The 18,539-nt window shown below is 47.5% G+C and overlaps 8 protein-coding genes across 8 annotated transcripts; 2 read left to right on the top strand and 6 right to left on the bottom strand.

Annotated features, from left to right (window-relative positions):
• Nucleotides 1–405: 405 nt before the first annotated feature.
• Nucleotides 406–1,060, bottom strand: BDV27DRAFT_157283 (uncharacterized protein; the record flags this gene model as incomplete). The annotated part of the gene is made up of 2 exons (XM_032072483.1): nucleotides 406–788; nucleotides 853–1,060. The coding sequence occupies 2 exons, from the start codon at nucleotides 1,058–1,060 to the stop codon at nucleotides 406–408; spliced, it is 591 nt and encodes a 196-aa protein (XP_031928169.1).
• Nucleotides 1,061–1,508: 448 nt separating this feature from the next.
• On the bottom strand, nucleotides 1,509–2,077 carry BDV27DRAFT_157282 (uncharacterized protein; the record flags this gene model as incomplete). The annotated part of the gene is made up of 2 exons (XM_032072482.1): nucleotides 1,509–1,928; nucleotides 1,991–2,077. The coding sequence occupies 2 exons, from the start codon at nucleotides 2,075–2,077 to the stop codon at nucleotides 1,509–1,511; spliced, it is 507 nt and encodes a 168-aa protein (XP_031928168.1).
• Nucleotides 2,078–3,305: 1,228 nt separating this feature from the next.
• Nucleotides 3,306–4,855, bottom strand: BDV27DRAFT_171892 (uncharacterized protein; the record flags this gene model as incomplete). Its single annotated transcript, XM_032075723.1, has 2 exons — nucleotides 3,306–4,797; nucleotides 4,827–4,855. 2 exons carry the CDS (start codon nucleotides 4,853–4,855, stop codon nucleotides 3,438–3,440), a joined length of 1,389 nt encoding a protein of 462 aa, XP_031928167.1. The 3' UTR covers nucleotides 3,306–3,437.
• Nucleotides 4,856–5,558: 703 nt separating this feature from the next.
• Nucleotides 5,559–7,230, bottom strand: BDV27DRAFT_157280 (alpha/beta hydrolase; the record flags this gene model as incomplete). Its single annotated transcript, XM_032072481.1, has 3 exons — nucleotides 5,559–6,300; nucleotides 6,373–6,811; nucleotides 7,005–7,230. 3 exons carry the CDS (start codon nucleotides 7,228–7,230, stop codon nucleotides 5,559–5,561), a joined length of 1,407 nt encoding a protein of 468 aa, XP_031928166.1.
• A 2,540-nt stretch (nucleotides 7,231–9,770) lies between these two features.
• BDV27DRAFT_171889 (pectin lyase fold/virulence factor) lies at nucleotides 9,771–11,620 on the top strand (the record flags this gene model as incomplete). Its single annotated transcript, XM_032075722.1, has 6 exons — nucleotides 9,771–10,221; nucleotides 10,281–10,495; nucleotides 10,557–10,629; nucleotides 10,692–11,038; nucleotides 11,100–11,201; nucleotides 11,277–11,620. 6 exons carry the CDS (start codon nucleotides 9,771–9,773, stop codon nucleotides 11,391–11,393), a joined length of 1,305 nt encoding a protein of 434 aa, XP_031928165.1. The 3' UTR covers nucleotides 11,394–11,620.
• A 1,209-nt stretch (nucleotides 11,621–12,829) lies between these two features.
• On the top strand, nucleotides 12,830–14,142 carry BDV27DRAFT_171888 (polysaccharide lyase family 1 protein; the record flags this gene model as incomplete). Its single annotated transcript, XM_032075721.1, has 4 exons — nucleotides 12,830–13,314; nucleotides 13,389–13,455; nucleotides 13,520–13,688; nucleotides 13,742–14,142. The coding sequence occupies 4 exons, from the start codon at nucleotides 12,830–12,832 to the stop codon at nucleotides 14,140–14,142; spliced, it is 1,122 nt and encodes a 373-aa protein (XP_031928164.1).
• Nucleotides 14,143–14,648: 506 nt separating this feature from the next.
• BDV27DRAFT_144779 (sugar porter family MFS transporter) lies at nucleotides 14,649–16,464 on the bottom strand (the record flags this gene model as incomplete). The annotated part of the gene is made up of 6 exons (XM_032070301.1): nucleotides 14,649–14,895; nucleotides 14,965–15,892; nucleotides 15,941–16,094; nucleotides 16,148–16,228; nucleotides 16,276–16,384; nucleotides 16,436–16,464. The coding sequence occupies 6 exons, from the start codon at nucleotides 16,462–16,464 to the stop codon at nucleotides 14,649–14,651; spliced, it is 1,548 nt and encodes a 515-aa protein (XP_031928163.1).
• An 817-nt stretch (nucleotides 16,465–17,281) lies between these two features.
• Nucleotides 17,282–18,467, bottom strand: BDV27DRAFT_157276 (pectin lyase fold/virulence factor; the record flags this gene model as incomplete). Its single annotated transcript, XM_032072480.1, has 2 exons — nucleotides 17,282–17,507; nucleotides 17,590–18,467. 2 exons carry the CDS (start codon nucleotides 18,465–18,467, stop codon nucleotides 17,282–17,284), a joined length of 1,104 nt encoding a protein of 367 aa, XP_031928162.1.
• Between the last annotated feature and the right edge of the window lie 72 nt (nucleotides 18,468–18,539).

Genomic DNA, 18,539 nt, shown 5'->3' with positions numbered 1-18,539 from the left:
AAGAAAAAAAAAAAAAAAGAAAAAGAAAAAGAAAGAAAGTCAATATAAAAGTTCAAAGAGAAGAGCAAAATAAAAATATAGGGTATATTGGAAAGAAGGTAGCAATTTATAACTAAATGGGGAATGGGGTCCTTTCAGCAGACATTGTATATGGGCCAGCAAGGAAAGAACTTTGATATACATAGACGGCTAAATTATTTGATCACAGAATTGGAGGGCATATGGTTATAATAGCCAAAGGTACTAGTAATATACAAGGTCCGATCGCAGGTAGTAGAGAAATATCCAGAGATCAGCAAATAGCGCTTCGTGAAGATGTATATACTAGGATATATCCAACCTACCACAGTCTCCCTAGCGATAGAGACAAATACTACACCTGTTCTGGCGACCAACAAGCAAACTTCACGACGGCGTCAAAGTTGTCTGGCTCAAAGTGGAAACCCTCAATCTGAAAACCCCAAGCTTCAGCAACCCGTTGATCTGGGTGAACTCAGGGATCGCTCGAGAGTGCCATTCAGCAGTAATAGGGTCCGAGTCAGTTCGGAAGGAGATATCGAGCCATGTGCTATGCTCCAGATGAAATTTAATATATTTTAACCGGGGCATGTGTCGTGCTGCGTGGCCCATGGACGTGAAAAAGCGATGGTATTCCTCAGTGTCGACCATCTCTCGCCTTGCGAATCCGCACTCGCAGTCACAGATTATGTCATCTGGGCTACTTATCCCCTCGTTTGGTTCATCTATTTTGGCTTGCTCTTCGGGTGTCGGCAAGGCGAGCCATTTACCTGGGGTTTTGGAGTGCATTATTAGTGTAGACTCTCGGAGTGGAGTAGAGAGGATATCCCACACCTGAAGGGAGGAATGGGGGCACATAATTTAGCTCTAGAATCATTAGATCAGGCCATTGCAGCGCTCCAGTGTTTTGTAGAGGCCGACCAGATTCATCCAGAGGCCATAGAAAATCTGAAGACAGAGATGTATTATATAGCTTTAGCTCTTGAAGAACAGTACTTAAATCTCGCAGATTGATGGTGAAAGCGTCTGTTTCCGTTGACATGGCATTTAATGCAGGTAAGACAGATTTCCACGGCTCCTCGTATTGATTTGAATAATGTAGGACTTTCAGGCTGTGCGGAGCGCTGTTGAACAGTTCAGATACACCCGTGTACTTATTAGCAAGGAACACAGAGAGCCTGCTACAATGTATTCTTGAACATGGAGCATACGGTATGACATGTATGGGAGATCTGAAGGAAGAAAGCAAAGGAAAAAGCCTGCTCTTACCATCGTGACGAGCTCGAATATACTCTATATGATCCGGTCTTACCCATTCATCCAGATTTATATATAATTGTGAGATGGTGGATTAGTGCTGGACGATCTGTGTCACTGTACCAGCCCATATCTGATGAAACCGATGCCTAAGGTTGCTCTGAGCATCCGAGGGCTCATTCGTGAAAGAGGGCTTGTCAACGCATGGCACATATGCTAACACCGAAGCATCATTATTGTGGAAGCGCGCCCCGGTACGGTGGGACAGACATTTCCCGCCCATACTTATAATCGTACCGGTATTCACCTGCATCCTCGAAGTACCAGGTATGTGGCTCGTGCTCCTCGCCCATTTGGCGACTCAGTAATCCTAGCTCTAATGAAAGACGATAACTTTGGTCCCATGAGCTGAGGGTCTCAAATAGAGCAGCCATAGCTGTCTGAAAGGCTTGATCATTTGCTTCTCGAACGGGATTATCAACATTGTAGCCTTCATCTTTGTGGTGTGTCCAGTCTAATAATTCGAAGGGGACGAGGATGTCGTACTGCAATTTTCGTATCCAGATTCGTCGGATTACACCAGATCCTGCTGTGGCCTTCTGAAGTGAGCCAGAGAAATCCCTTTTTGGCCTTTCTCCTTGTGGGCATCGTCGCTGTAGACGATTATATCAGAATAGATAAATGGCTCAAAAGCGGCTTGCCACTGACGGCAGACAGTTGTATATGGGACTAGGCAGTCGCCTGCCTGATATGGGATGCGTGCGATCTCGGATAACAGTTCTAGGGGTAGGGTCGCTGGCATGGTATCGGCTAAGAGCTCTTTACTGTAAATAATGATGTGTAAAATGTGTTGATTAATGACTTTCTCAGATTTTGCTTGTCGAATAACTAAGCATCATTAACTGAGCAACTCTTTCTTAGTTACTAACAGAGAAAGATTAGTAGTTAAGTCCAGTTGCGTTTCGCCGGTTTTCCTCGAGTATATACAAATGTGGGTCTTATTTCAATTCTATTCGTGACCCTACATTGTGGCTCAGTATGGCCAGGCTTTTCGAGTTAAACAAGTCATTTTTTCCCGAGCTATCCAGCCAGACCCAGCACTTCAAACCTGTCCTTGGTTATGGGGATCAAATGCTGAAATTTATCCGTTCATTCGAGACAGAACGCAAAAGATGGCTACCGGATATTTTTCCATCTGAATGTTCGTTGCCCAAAACACCGAAAACACTGGCAGGAGCCGTCATATTTGAAACGCTTGAGAAGACAAAGCAGATCTGTCTACTACTGGGCTCCATGAAGGGGTTTGATATAGGATTTGACGCATTCTCACTTTCAAGAGGGTTCGATTTGAGCAAACCATCACGAGATGTACTGGACACACTTCAGCAACATTCTAACCCAAGGCCAAAGGGTAAAGAAATCAAATTAAGAGAAGCTACGGCTACAATGCATGTGAGTTTATGGATCCATCATGGTATCAAGTGCTACATGGTAGATCTATATGTGGGACTAGACTAATACAAGCCGCGGGGGAGGAGATCGGGAAGCTACGGTACTGTTCGCTATTCTTTAGCTCAAACAAGCAAACCTAATGCTTTGAGTTAAATTTGCAAGCACTGCACTTCTACATGCACTCTTCAAAAGGAGTAGGTAATTTCTAACATATGATTCATAATATACGAAGCTTTTCGAATAGCATAGCTACTATATCTACATTGGACTTTAGTTTCCTTTTTGGAATGTTCCAAGAAGCTTCAATTATTCTTGGTGAGCTTCATTAAAAATTTATATGAAAAAGAAATTATTCAATATTCTACTTGTAAAGCGCTACCTAGGTATTGGGTAATTATCTAACAAAAGAGCATAGTTATAGGTAGGTACTAGGCCTATTCATGAACCCGCGGTCAACAAGTTCTGATAACAGGATATACACGTTATTGGCTGTAATTATTCTATGAGAACCATTTTACCTATTCTGCAGCTATACATGAGTATGACCTATGATTATGACATTCTACACACCGTTGAGTGTTGATTCTTCGCAACGGCCATCCAGCCTGGGGTTTGTAGTTCTAACTACTAAGTCCCCACATGGGCGTCCTTCGATCAATATTGACCACCGTTAACAGATAATCCCCGCGACTTTACTTAGTCACACAGCGCTAGAAGTTCATTTTCTGGTCATACTCCTCCGGCGACAAAGACAACAATTTAATATGCTCCTCTCGCGTGAGCTTCCTTGCACTATCTTGGACGTTCTCCTCTACGGCCAGCATTGCAAGCCGTCTTGCAGCCTCTCGAATACCAGCGCTCCGCCGAGTTTCAATGACGGTATCGGTAGTCTGCGGCTCAATGTATTGCCAAGGGTCGGTCCAGAGAGTGTAGAATAGCACACCGGGCTCCTGGATGAAGGAAGGCTTATCAAGAACCACTGTGAAGAAGTGATGGGGCAGCGGGGTGATAGAACAGTCACGGTTAATCTGAGGCAGTGCCCGCATGATTGTACCCGCCTCAAACTCATGGGAGGCACCGACATCGAATCCGTTGGGTGGAGCAGATAGCAGGGAAGACAAGGAGGAAGAGCTAGGAATTCGGAACTCGAAGTATATCATTTTGGTGGTAGGGAGATGGGAGATGATGCCGGCTGTGAATGTACGCGCAGCGGTCTCCAGCAGGGTGGTCTTTTCCTGCACTATATCTGCGAGGAACTGGACATAGATGACGTATTGAAGGTCAGATTCGCCATCCGAAGAGTTGTTTGTAACCGCGACTGTTTCGTTTTCAGCCCCCCAGCTAAGATGAAGTACATTCGAGTCCACGGATTGGTTTTCTACCATTTGCCTTTGCTGCTCCAAAATGTCCTGCATGTGTTGCAATGTGAGAGTATCGGACGACACGGGCGGGGGCGGCTCATGGAGTCCATAATCAATTTGTCCATTGACATATGTCGAATATATCCCTCTCATAAGCTCTTTCAGGTTGGAGTCCATTTCGCTTTCATTTGTCGTAATATTTACATTGATATCGCGAATTTCGGGGTTGACTAAAATGCCCCACTCTGAAAAGGTTCGAAGGTCAGTTGCTGGACTATCGAGACGTTTTATCATGTCCAGCTGTTTTACCGCGGATGGAAGACTCCGATCGAAGCTAATCCACCAGGGACCCGTGCCGTGGTCATTGTCTCTGAATGAACCTTGGAGGTAGCTCTTCGAGGTGAGAAGGAAACAGAATCCCGACATGAACTGATCGTTAAAGCCTGTTCGCATCGTTGGAATCAAAGGGGGAAGAGACTCGTCATATTCGCCATCATGCTGTTTGGCGTGGAGGCGCTTGCGATAGGCAACCTCACGACGCTGATGCTCCACGCAGGCGAGACCATCCGGGGGGTTGCATGAGTAGATCTCCAGAAAGGGGTGCTGGCTGAATTCAAAGCAAAGATATTGATACAGCTTGTTGAGCTCCTCTGGCTGGATGGAAGTCGTGCTGTATACTTGAAGTCGGTAAGCTTCACCGTCATCCGGCCTATAAAACTGGCCTTCGTAGGTGGCCACCTTCCCCAGAATGACAGTGTTGCCTTCATGGTCGACATATTGCCGCTGCATCCATCTTATGGGCGAGTCGGATGGATCCCGTGCAATCTGGGCTGTTCTCGCCATGATGCTTGAAAGATAGAAGGTGACCAGGGGGTTGAAGGTGTGGAATCAGGAGGGGTATTGGAAGCAATGCCAAGATTTGCAACTCCGTTAGATTAAACGACGATCTGCTTCGTCTTCCTACTACTATCCGGCCCAGTCAATCGGCCTGGCCCTGAAAGGCAATGGGGAGAGAAAAGACATATATTTCGGCCCTGATATGCGTACTCAAAATCAATACTCCAAGCATAATTTGAATAGAATATAAGGGGTTGAAAATATTGGGACTGTATCTGAATAGGTCTCAACCGCGGGAGTTGGGTCTCTTAACACATTAATAAATCGAATATTGCCTAGCCGGCTCACTACCGGGTGAACTCTTGGTTAAGAGAAAGTTAAGCTCTTGAAGTCCCCTGAATAGGTGAGAGGGACGTCTTGGAGACAGATGAAGGTTGGTAGTTGGTAGGGTGACAGGATGCATGTGCCGTAGATCCACAGTTTTCTGCTCTTTCAGACTGACTAGGTTCATGAAGACTTGATTTGGTATATGCTATATGGATTACGTACATCCGAAGTGCTTATAGGCTAGATCGGAGACTCATGGAGACATGAATATCTATGACTCATACCCATCTCCAAGAAAGTCAACGTTTAGTTCTTCTGAGTATCATTGAGAACATCATTTCTCCAGATGAGCAGTTGCATAGCCACCGCATAGGGTCCACCAATACCCAATATCAACAATAGCTTCAGCACTACCCCTGTAACACCCGTCGATGTCCTCCGCTGCTGCTCGCACGTCCTGAGATAGGCAACCAGGGCCCACACGCACATCGCAGTCGAGCTGACTGCATAAGCACACTTGGATACAGAGAAAACAAACTCCTGAGGGTTCGAAGTGAGATGAGGAGCCCACGGCACCGGGGGGACAAACATCGCGTACATCGCCCGTCCGGGTGTCTCACCCAGGCTCAAACACCAGAGCACTGTCCCTAGGTGGGATACGACGGCCACGTAGAAGCTGAAAACGTAGCCGGAGCGGAGTCGTTGCATGATGGAGTGGCGGGTGGTAGAGGAGCGCAGGCAGTCATGATTTGGACGCGTTTGCATCAAATATGCAGTGCCCACGAGCCATGCTGGCCAAAAGCAAACGATCATCGCTCGGTGAATTCTTACCTCCTCTGATAGGGCATAGGTTGCGGGTAGGTGCTGAAGTGAGAAGGGAATGAAGAAGAAGAGGGCTTTCCAGGTGGGTAGGTAATTGATGAGAACCTCGTTTTCTAGAATAGCCTCCTGAGAATCCGGGCGGCCATCGGGAAAATTAACAGTATAGTACAGAGGCAGAATGAGATTTGGGCCGACGAACATGCAGGCAAGGCCCCATATGCTGATTCTATTTGACGGTTGGCTTCAGTATGCGCAAAAGTGTTTCTTGAGGGAGCAGGAGGCAGGAAGGAGCCCTTACTGGTTGAGGATTTGGGCAAATGACTTGTGTCGGCAGCTTTCCATGATCATCACTATCCAGGCTGATCCCATACAACCAAAATACTGGAGTACTTGCAGGGTCTTCGGGGTAGGTGCATTGAGGCTGGCTGACAGGTAGGCCAGGCGGAAGAAGGCCATTTCCCAGTGAATGGTCGACAGAAAGCGGTCTAGCGTGCTTTCACTGATAACCGTTTTATCGGCAAGTAAGGCTGGGACACTACCCATATCGAAGTACTTGACGAATGAGGTAGGGGGGCGCGGGCGCGTCCAGTGGTCCAGGAGGACATTGCCGCCTAGCCCGAAAACGGAGATTAATGCTGCGGGCTTGGGGTCTGCATAAACACAGGCGGCGCGGGTAGAGTAGGCACCGGCAGAGAAGCCGGCGACGGCGATTCGGGTCGTGTCAATGCAGACGCCGTCTGGGAGGTGGGAGGCGAATTAGGAGCTAGCTAGGAATGAGAAAAGGGTCTTAGCATCGTCGATCTGGTTGATGGCGTTGCTTGGGTGGCAGAGGCGGTAGTCTGCTGAGATAAAGATGTATCCTTTTTCTTGACAGTGTTCTAGTAGGCATGTTAGCTTTGGTTTTATGTGCCAGGGGTCAATGCCACTTACGGTATATCCAGTCCGGACAGGGCCCTTCGCGCCTGGAGCCAGTTGTCATGCCGCCGCCGTGGTAGTAGATCATCGCGGGCAGAGACCCCGTGGCAGGGGGGATATAATAGTCCATGCAGATTTCGTGACCGGCGACGGCGGAGTAAACCAGTTTCCGGCCTCCTTCGGGGGAGTGGAATTTCAAGAATTTCATTGCGAGTCGGAAGAGCCACCGGTAAATGAACATAATGGCGTGGTAATTCACTATCCCACGGTCTCAGATCTAGGGGGTATTGCTATTGTGTATGTAATTGAACTATTCTGCGGTAGAGACTGTAGGATTCCTGAGGATTGTTAATGGAGGGTTGTTTGTTGACTAATATTGTGCCAGTTGTATGTTATAATTCTCCAGCGTAGAAAGATATCCTTTTTAAGGTTATCTGATCCTAAATTTAAAGATGAATGCCGCCTGTTCATCCCACTGCCGGTCCCACAAACCCTCCCACATCTGCTGTGGAGACCATCGGCATCACCAACTATCCGGGAACTTTCGACACTGTGTCTCTCGGCGACAACGGGAACTTGGCCGCCGAGCCGATGAAAAGAGGATGAAATATAGTATCCTAGAAATCCATAATATATGTACATCCAGTATTTCAATTCCTAACTAGTTCCTGGGTCACCAACATTGTCTTCTATCTGAAATAGCTTATCTAGTAGATAGGCCTGATCTTATGAAAAATGGTTTACTCAAGTATTTAGTGGACTTTGAATAGGGCGTACGTAGCTACTGAAATTCTCGAACGACCGACTCGTCCGGTCCCAAAACCCGCTCATAGAATAGTTTTAGTGTGCCCGAATGTTTCGGAACCGGGGTAGTCGGTAATCCGAACACTTGACAATCTACGTAGTAACCGTAATACTCAACTTTTTATACGATAAACTACTATTTTATACCTGGCGATATCTACTTGGCCTATAGCAAGGGGGTAAGCTTGATGACCATTTCCGAATGTTATGCCTCATCGTCATGCGAGTATACTTTTACGGAGAGACTACTCTCCGTCTCCGAAGAAAAAATCAAGGCTTTTCCTCCTTTCTTTGCGGCTTATAGCCAGCCACTAATGCTTACACTATGCAATATACTTGAGTGTCGAAGCAAAAATGCGTCCAGAAAGACAGAATATAATTATTATCTATTATACCTCCCTGTTAAACAGCTATAAACCCTTGACTAGCTAGCTATTATATGATATATCAAAGAAAAATATTAGTCCAGACTTAAGAGAGGCACGTTTACTACTCACTTTACTATAGTACTAGTAGAATAGAAATTTGACTCATCACAGAGTACTTCCTTTTGTAAATTCTAGGTTATACTATCTAAGCTTAGAATACAAGTGCCACTCTATTTTAGAATAGATAAATTTTGGATTACTATATAGTGTTACCATATCAAAATAATTATTATTATCAATTTATCATCAGATATATATTCACTCTGCATAATTGATACTGGTGACTCAACATATGTGACCATCGGCAGTGTCAATGCTGCCAACGAGGACGATTGCATTGCGTTCAAAGCTGGATTCAATTACTTCACCGTCCAGAATGTCACCTGTGATGGATCCCATGCACCCTCGGTTAGGTCTCTAGCCAAGGATCCTGACCACGTGGGTACGGTCCAAAATGTCTACGTATAGGGCCAGTGATAAAGAGTTCAGCCAAAGCGGCCGCAATTAAAATCTATCCTTGGGGTATACAGCGTGGTTATGGGATTGTCACGAACGTCACCTGGGAGGATATCACCCTGGACAATTGCGATTTATGCTTTTCAGGTATCCGCCTGTTATAACGAGGATGAATCCTACTGTGAGGAGAATCCGATTAACTTCACAATTACGGAAATCACCTCGAAGAATTTCCACGACACTACCACCTCCAGGTACTCACATACCGTCACCCAATTCCTTTTGTCCCGTCGAAGGGCCAAGATAATGGTAGACGTTGGTTCCGGAAAGGCTCGTGCCGAGGTTTGACACAGAGGGCAAACAAGGGTTCCCTAGCGCGTCACGAGCAGCCTTACTGCGGGGTTTTCTGGGGTACCCTGAGACGGGCCAACAACAATTGGTGGAGAAATTTTCGACCCAATAGGAGGATGTATGCTTGACTCGAGATTGTGGAAGATGAGGACAAGAAAATGTGACTTTTTTAATGTTTCCTGCAGCCTAAATGGGAGTCCTTAACTTTGATGAACTGGCCGAGCTACTACTAGGGACAATACACTGAATGTGTCGTCATCGTGGAGTTCTGTTTCAACGAGTCGTTCAATGATAGCGTCAAGAAAAAGGAACGTAGAAGTAGAAGTATCACAGCTGGCTCCTTAAGGTATGGGACAGGCAACCTATTTCTTACCAAAACCTGTAGACTCAGTGAATCAGTATACGTCGACATCCTGTACTATCCTTTTGACACTGTAATTAAAGCTTGATATGGTCCAGTACATGCCATGGCTGAGAGGAATATAGCTTAAAGACTGCATGTTCAGCGCCAAGGGAGCTTCCATCTCTCGGACCATGCTTGATCCAGAGACTTTGCAATATATTCAACAATTTAGCCTGTTTACCTGAAATGCCGAAGTAGCTAATACCCATGGGTAATTGCCCAAATGAGAGCCCTCAAGCACAGCGGCGCCAAGATTCAATTGTGATACATATAAAAAGTCATTTCATAACCAAATACCTTCCATCCTAGAGGCAACGATTTCTCGGTGACCCATTCACAATGAATCTCCTTGCCCTGGTAACTCTGGTTATTGCTTTTCCCGCACTGAACGTGGCTGATGATGTTCCTTCTGCTCCTACCATAACTGCATATCCGAAAGCTCCAGGGAATTTCAAACCAGCCCCTGGTCACCAAACCCATGAAGGTAAAGTCTGCCAGGTCGAGCCAAACCTGGTAGATGCTGGCCCCAGTATTCTTGCTGCAGCCCAAGAGTGCAACAATGGAGGCACTGTTTTTCTACCCTCCGGCGACTTTGTCATTGCAACCGCATTAGATCTCACTTTCCTGAGCAACATCGATTTTGCCATCTGGGGTAATATCAGGTTTAAACAGGATCTCGAGCTCTGGCCGACCCAGGCATTCCAGTACGCATTCCAGACTGCCAGCATGTTCTGGAGATTTGGAGGCGAAAACGTGAACATCTATGGTGATGGGAAGGGGGTGATTGATGGTAACCCTGTTTGATAAGCGAATCAGTTACAACGAATGGTTGACTTTTTGTTTTTCTAGGAGCTGGCCAGTTCTGGTGGAGTGCGATGGTCCAGAATTCTAGTGTCATGCGTCCTTGTCTGCTAGGCACGGACGGACTGCATCATGCCACCATTTCTGGGCTCACGATGCTCAACCCCCCAGGCTGGTTTAACCTCATTGCGAATTCAACAGATATCCTCGTCAGTGATATGACAATGTTGGTAGGCAGCGCATCACCAGATGCTCCAGCTAAGGTGCGCCCCATCTTCCTGGCCCCATCTACTAGACTCTACAATTAACTAGACCTGGATATAGAACACGGACGGCTGGGATATCTACCGCAGTTCTAACGTCGTCATCCAAGACTCGAGGATTGTCAACACGGACGGTATGGTTGTATTTTTTTTTCTTGACCGTATCCTCTTTGAACCCGCCGCTCACGGTACGCAGACTGTGTCTCGTTCAAGCCCAATTCCACCCAGGTTGTCGTCCAAAATCTAGACTGCACAGGGTCCCATGGTATTTCTGTCGGTAGTCTGGGCCAATACCAAGGGGAAACAGATCTTGTTGAGGATCTGTACATCTACAACGTCTCCATGACGAATGCGACAGACGTAGCCCGAATCAAGGTCTGGCCTGGTGTTCCTCCCGATGCCTCTGGCTCCACCAGCGGCGGAGGACTAGGTCGTGTCCGCAACGTTACTTACGAACACATACAAAGCGAGAACAATGACCACGTTATTTCCGTCTCGCAGTGTTACTATACTAAGAATCAGACCATGTGCGATATGTACCCCGTAAGTACTGAGCAATAATAGACAATAAACTAACACAGAAAAGCTGACCTGTCTTTCAAAGGCCAAACTTGTGATTGAGGATGTGCTTTTCAAGGACTTCAAGGGAACGACATCCACGAAGTATGATCCTCGCATTGGAGAGTTGACCTGTTCTAGTCCGGATGTAAGTTTTAGTTTACCAGCAAACTGTGCTGTGACCCTGTGATTCCAAATGCGGCCATTAACAGGTGTTACCTAGGTCTGTCACGACATTTCTGTCCATGATATCAACGTCACTACACCCAGTGGCAATCCTCCCATCTTTAACTGCAACAATATGGGAGATTCAGATCTTGCAGAAATCACGTGTGCGTGATTTTGGGGCTCTTCTATGGAATCTTGTGATATGAGGATGCTCAAGGCGACAAAAAACGATAGTCTGAAGATACATGTTCTTATGGCGTGCATCACTCACTTCATAGCAAATTTTATCCTGTTGTCGTTGGTGTCCGGAGGCCGACACATTTACCACAGCATTACCTTGTAGCTTTGTTCTTTGTTATGACGGATAAGTCTGTCAATGGGCAGTTGAGTTAGGTGAAAAATCTGATCCGTATCAGTCAGCTCATCTTGCTTCGATGAACAGTCTTGTAGTCTATCTGTCGGAATTGCTTATTATATTGGTTTCAAAAGATCGTAAACTGGCAGCCTCGACGACAAGGCTGCAGGCTTTGGTGACTAAGAAAGATATCGCTATTTTCCTAATGTAAATATACAAAAGACCTGCGGTTGAAAACCCTACGACCTAGATCACAGTTCACGGGATATCTCTTTATGCTCCTACAAGGTCAAGCCCTCGATTCAGACGAACGGCAGTGAATACTTGGTGTGTACGAGATAACTAGCATGAGCTGTAACATATATGTGTTATCCAGGAGTATAAACCATTCGACCGAGGGACTAAAGACTGACAACCATGGCCTAAGTGTGTAGGAGCTTCTAGACCTTTGGATTAATTGCAGGGAAATCAAGCTGGACCGAGAAACCTCCTGTGAGGGTTGATCGGATTAGAGCTTTGGTAGGTAAATCTAGAATTTTTCAGGCCAAGTCAAAGAATTCCCTGTGATGCAGCTTTCATGCTACCTATCTTGAGATATGAATTTAACCCTGCTGTTTATTGATGGGAGAAATCAACTATAAGCTCTTCCATCTCTCCACCAATGAGGGTTGATATCACCCACACCTGGCAATATATCAAAAAAGCCATAAAGAAAGCAAAATATATGTATATATATGTATGTATAAATAGGAATCATGAAGTGTATCGGTTCGTAAATATACCTCTAGTCTATATAGGATTCTTTTGAATATTAAGCCTGCGGGTGGCGCACACATTGGCAGTACCGTGGAAAGCCGTGTGGCTTTCGGGGGTGGGCCAGGGTCCTGCCAAGGGTCTCACACTGGCCATATATGGAGTAAGATGACTTCGCTTAGAGAATCGTGCAATATGGATAAGGTATATCTGAAACACTTATCACTATAGACCTTTCCGAATTGTGCAAAACATCCGCACTTCAGCGGGGCGGGATCGTTCTTGGCAGGAGAAACTAGGGACATTTTGTAAGGATCGTGACCAGAGGGAAGAGTTTCACGGTACATGGCTTTTCTTTTTCTTTCGTTCTTTTTAGGCAAAATTCAATTATTTATTATGATGTGCCGGGAGCAGACGTGAAGTATATAAGAAGAACAGGCTGGCACTCTACAGAGTACATCTGCCTCTAAACTAGTTTTTCTTTCCAGCTTCTATCCACTATGAGGGTGCCCTTTTTCCAACTTCTATGCCTAAATGCCGCCTTTGCGAGCGCCCAAGTTGTCTCGGGTGCTGCTGAGGGTTTCGCAGCTGGTGTGACTGGCGGTGGCGATGTATCACCTAGCTACCCCGAAACAAACGAGGAGCTTGTCGCCCTGCTGGAGAGCGATGAGCCCCAAGTCGTCGTACTTACTAAGACATTTGAGTTCATTGGAACTGAGGGATCCACCACCGAAGACGGATGCGCGCCCTGGGGCACGGGGGAGACCTGCCAACTCGCTATCAATGCTAATGGATGGTGCGGTGATAACCCGGTCGCAACGGTCACATATGATAATGCTGCCATGAACGGCATCCGTATCAAGTCGGACAAGACACTTGTTGGTGAGGGAGATGCCGGTGTGCTCAGTGGGAAGGGGCTCTATTTTGAGGGTGGTGTTTCCAACATCATCGTGCAGAACATTAAAATCACGAACCTCAACCCTAGGTAAGCCCCCCCCCCCCCCTTTTCTGATACAAACCACGCATGCTTTGACCTATTGTTCTAACATGTTACTACAGCCTTGTCTGGGGTGGCGACGCCTTTACCTTCTTTGGCGCTGACCTGATCTGGATCGACCACTGCGAAGTAAGAGAAACAACCCTTGGCAAGGAAAAAGGCTTCATCTTCTCACATACTTACTGATCGTTAGACTTCCCTTATCGGACGCCAACATTACGTTACCGGCTTCAACCCCAACACCCGCATGACCTGGTCGAACAACTTCCTCAACGGTGTGACCACACACTCCCCAGGGTGCGATGACCACCATTACTGGACGCTGGAGCTAGTCGGCGTTGGGGACGAGATCACCTTCCAGAGTACATTCCCAAGCTTCTCCCTCAAAATTATGCATCTGACTGACTCTCATCAGGCAACTATGTCTACCACACCACCGGGCGTGGGCCTGCTCTCTCCGGTACGACTCTCTTCCACGCAGTCAACAGCGTGTGGTCCGGAATCCCGGGCCACGCTATTGAAGGCGGGGACCAGGGTCGCGGTGTCTTCGAAGGGTGCTACTTCGAAGATGTTGTCGAGATCGCCCCTGCTGAGCCTGAAAATCAGCTTTTCAGTGCTAGTGACGAAAACGCCGCCTTGTGTGAGTCAGCGTTTGGCCGTGCATGCCAACCCAATGGCTACAGTGGCTCGGGTGCCTTTGACAGTTCCGATACAGGGTTTTTTGGTGACTTCGCCGGGCTGACGATTGCGCCGGCCGGCTCAGCAACGGACGCGTTGGGCTATGTTCCTGATAACTGTGGAATTGGGCGTGTTTGAAGATATGAACCTTAGGATAGAGGCTAAAAGGTGATATGGTTGGGTATTAGTCGAGGGAACGTGACTTTAAATCGGTTGATGGCCATTGAGGCATGGGTCTGTTAGAAAGCTTGTGTAGGATTTATTGGCCTTGAACAGTCTGCAGTAATTCAGACTCGGCTTTGATATATGTGCCGAAGGAGTTCTGAAGGTCACCCAGATACCGTCCGGTCCATATCTGAGTATGAAAGTGTAGTGTACCCGACTCCACCCAACAACCACAGAGTGCAACAACCTGTTTTCTTCTCTTCATCTATAATCTTAACCTAACATACTTCAAGCAGCTCTACCTCATGTGTATTGTATTGTGGCGCACTAGAACGCATCATCTTATTAGTTTTAACAGATTCTTTGTCCTGTTATACTACCTTCTATTCAACTATTGAACTGGTCAGACATCCACCGACGTAATAAGTTCAGGCTTAGGACACTGAGCATACTATGTCGCCATTCGGAACGCCATCTCTTTACACCCTGGCAAACGTCTGCTCAGTAGCGGCAAGTTCGACATTCTCTTTACCCTCGTTCGCTTGCTCAACATCCTCACGTTCCAGCTTCTGCTCGTGTAGCATAGCAGCACCTCTCTGCACGTGACTCGTACCCCCAAAGAGTGTATCCATTTCTTCGAGAGGCACTTTTTTTGTTTCAGGAATAAGGAACCATACAAATACTGCTAAAAGGACGTTGCACGCCATGAAGAAGAAGAATGATTTTCTGTGCAACACCGTTTTAGTACCTGCAAAAGGGGATGAATGCGGTGGGGCAGGGGGTGAAATAACTTACAGTCCTTCTTTCTCGTAGAAGATTGGGAAGAATTGTTGGAAGATTGTGTTCGCAACACCCTGCATCTGCGAGCACATACCAACTGCCTGGGCTCGCACATTCATAGGAAACACCTCTGCTGTGTAGATCCACACGGTTGCGCCCCAGGATGGCTTGTAGAAGAACGCGAAGAGGAACATGAGGAAGACAATAGCGATGCCAACGGGTTCAGTCTTTGCGCCTTCCGGTGTGGTGGGAGTTTCCAGACCAACGAGGGCTGTGATGAGCATGCAGACGGCCATACCGGTAGCACCGACGACGAGGAGGAATTTGCGGCCAAAGCGGTCGACAGTCCAGGTAGCATTGAGCGTGAAGAGGATACCGAATGTTGCATTAAGCGCATTGATGAGGTTGATAGTATCGCCATTCGTCCAGATCTTCTGGTAGATAGTCGACGAGTATGAGTTGAACGTGCCTTGGCCGGTCAGCTGCTGGCCAATGTTTAGTGCAAAGGTGAGGAGAAGGCGCTTGCGGACACTAGCATCCTTTAGTAGTGTCATGTAGGCTTTCTTGCCGCTGTCAAGAGCCTCCCGTTCATATTGAATGGCTTCCCGAATGGTAGCAAGTTCATTGTCGATCTCCTCATCTGTATCCCGGACCTGCTGGAGAACCTGTCGAGCGCCTTCTACATCGCGCTTCCGTTGGACAAGCCAGCGAGGAGACTCAGGCATGAAGGGAAGTTGGCAGATGATGATGGTTGGAAGTAGTAACTGGAAGATGACGACCATTTTCCAATCCCAATCACCCAGTGTGTCCCGGTGCTTCCCTGCTGCGTAGTTGACCCAGTAGGCGACAAACGAACCGACTGAGTAGAACATCTGCCAAAAGGCCATAACCAGACCACGGATATAGGAGGGTGTGACCTCCCCGATATAGATGGGACCGGCAGCTGCAGAGGGTTAGCTGTCGCACTTGGCAGGGCAGACTGGCAACTTACCGATAGCCAAGGCTTGTCCACACCCGATAAGAACACGACCGGCCATGAAAACTGGAACTGCGTTATTTGCGGGAGGAAAACATTGCAGGAATGTGGCAATAATCGTAATGAAGCATCCAATGCCCATTGCCCAGCGACGACCCATGTAATCAGCCTGGCGCAGGTCAGCCAGTGTGTTATAGAAAGACGTCGAACTTATTTTCTTACTAATGGACCAGCGAAGAACCAGCCTGTAATGATACCACCAATTGTATACACTGTGTTCATTAAGCCAAGCATGTAACTGTCCTGCGATCGAGTCAGAGACGAGCCTGCGCGGAGCCCGAGATGCATACGGGATTGTCAAAATAAGCATGCCAATTATCGGAATTCTGTACGGAGTTGAAAACGGAGGCATCGTAGCCCATCAACACCATGCACCCGGCCGCCACCAGGCAAATATACCTGCTCCAGTTAGATATGATGCGTAGTGAGTTGAGCTGGGGATATTCGTACCAATTGTAGAGTCTCGTCTTGTGGACCATTTTGTCACAAGTGTATGGCAAGTATCAGCTGTTAAGCGGGTGAGGTTTGGAGGAGTCCGTCTGTCTTTATTTTAAGCTCCAAGCTCTTGCTATCAGAAACGCATATCTATTTATCTAGCGTCATCTGTAACAAAGACGAGACCTGCGACGTTCAGCAACGCTATATCGTAATTAATTGGAGGAATAGCGAGCAATAACTACCACCAGTAAAAGCCAGCGGTGGTACAGAATTGCACATTCATGCTAAAGAGCTCCCAGTTTCCAGTGTCTATAGATGGCCAAAATGCCTGAGGGAAGCTTTAAGTCGAGTCCTTCCCCGGATTCAACCATTTTACCCAGAAGAGGCGTTCAAACAGGCTAAATCTAGATATACGTATCCTGGAGCTGGCCTAAGACCATCGAGATCTAGCGATCCGAGGGCAAGCTTTGGGCCTCGGTTGCCAATCCAGACGATGCGATTCGTGCCCGCCGAAGGATGCGGCCATGCGGACATAATACCAAGACTTTTGGTTCTTGGGTCTGGATCCTTTGAGATATGAGTGAGTTCTGTTTTTGGCTCTGCCCATGTACGAGCACCGAGTATGTCCCACAAGGTTTGGATCAATTGAATATGGTGACCAAGCTCAAGTCGAGAATAACCCCCTCTTGTTAAATCAAAGTTTCAATCTTGTGCTATACGAATAGGCATTATGTTTTGTACGGGTTGTAGCAACGATTGTAACAGCTTCCCCCTTCAACTGCTATCCCCATCCAGGCCCCCTCCTAGACAATATACACCCTGCCGTATATATGATATAGACGTGATATGCAATAAAGACTACCACCACCAGATCCGTTGATCAATCCAGTCAACATTGCCTGGCCTACCATCCTCGGTTAGGAACACTTTTGCCGGCGAGTTATACCCATCCCAAGTTTCTGCATCTAACAGCACACTATAGTTGTACTCCTGCCGCGCTGCAACATCCCATCCAGGCCCAAGATTCTCATACTCTCCCATGAGCGTCTGCCCTGTAATGGGCGCCTGCCAAAGTACGTACCCACTATCCCGAATCGTACCATCTTCGTAAGTCCCCGCAAAGATACTCCGATGTCACACTATTCCAAGGTCGACCGAGGGCACACCGTCCCTCTTGCTCCACCGCAACAGAGGCATTCACAGCCTTGATGATAGAATCATGCACATACACCCCGAATTTATTGACATACGTCGTATTCGTCCCCTTCCAGGCCGTGATGCCGCCCCCACAACCCTGCAGAACCAAATCACATCTTTCGAACCATGCAGTGCCAAACCCGTACAGGAAATCAGTCTGCCCGGCCACGATGCTGGAGTGGAAATAAGCATTCCCCAGTTTGCCAACGAAAACCGTGTCCTGGTAACTGTAGAACCCGGAGTAATAAAACCCGCCGTTCGCGCGAGAGAAGCTCAGCGCATGTGCTGGACCGGCCGATCGTTCGGCGTAGACGTTCGAGAAATCAATGTTGTACGTCCGGAAGTCGCTGCACCCGAAGGGCGTACCGTCTGGAACGGGGAGGCCCTCGGGCCCGGACCCTGTGAGGCTTGCGTTGAGGGTCGGCGCAACGATGAGAACGCTGGTGTAGACATTGTCGGTGTAGATTCCTTGCTCGGTTGCTGCAGCCCACTGGACGTGAACAGAGTTCATTGAGGCATTATGTGGGCTGTTGGATTCACCGAGCAGTATCAGAGGCCCTGGCCGGGTGATATTTAGTTGTTCGGTGTAGGTTCCCGAGAGGATGAGGATTGTTTGGCTGGTATCATCGTGCGGGAGGGAGTCAATGGAACCCTGGATAGTGCTGAAATGTGCCTGTTCATGGGTGGCGGAGACGAGGAGTGTGCTCTCTGGACAGCCGTCAAGGGGGTCTGATGGCGTTGAGGCTTGACATGCTTCTGGGAATGAATAATCTCCTTCAGTTGGATACCCCCAGGCCAGTGAACTAGCGCAAATCCAAATGCAAAAGAACCATGAAATGATAGCCATGGTCATGACATGTGACTCCAATCTATCTCCTCGTTATGGATGCTGACGGTACCACCTTTTTACACGTCCTCA

The sequence above is a fragment of the Aspergillus caelatus genome (genome assembly GCF_009193585.1).
Source record: "Aspergillus caelatus strain CBS 763.97 unplaced genomic scaffold BDV27scaffold_76, whole genome shotgun sequence".
NCBI lineage: Eukaryota > Fungi > Ascomycota > Eurotiomycetes > Eurotiales > Aspergillaceae > Aspergillus > Aspergillus caelatus.
This window is presented reverse-complemented; position numbering and strand designations above follow the sequence as displayed.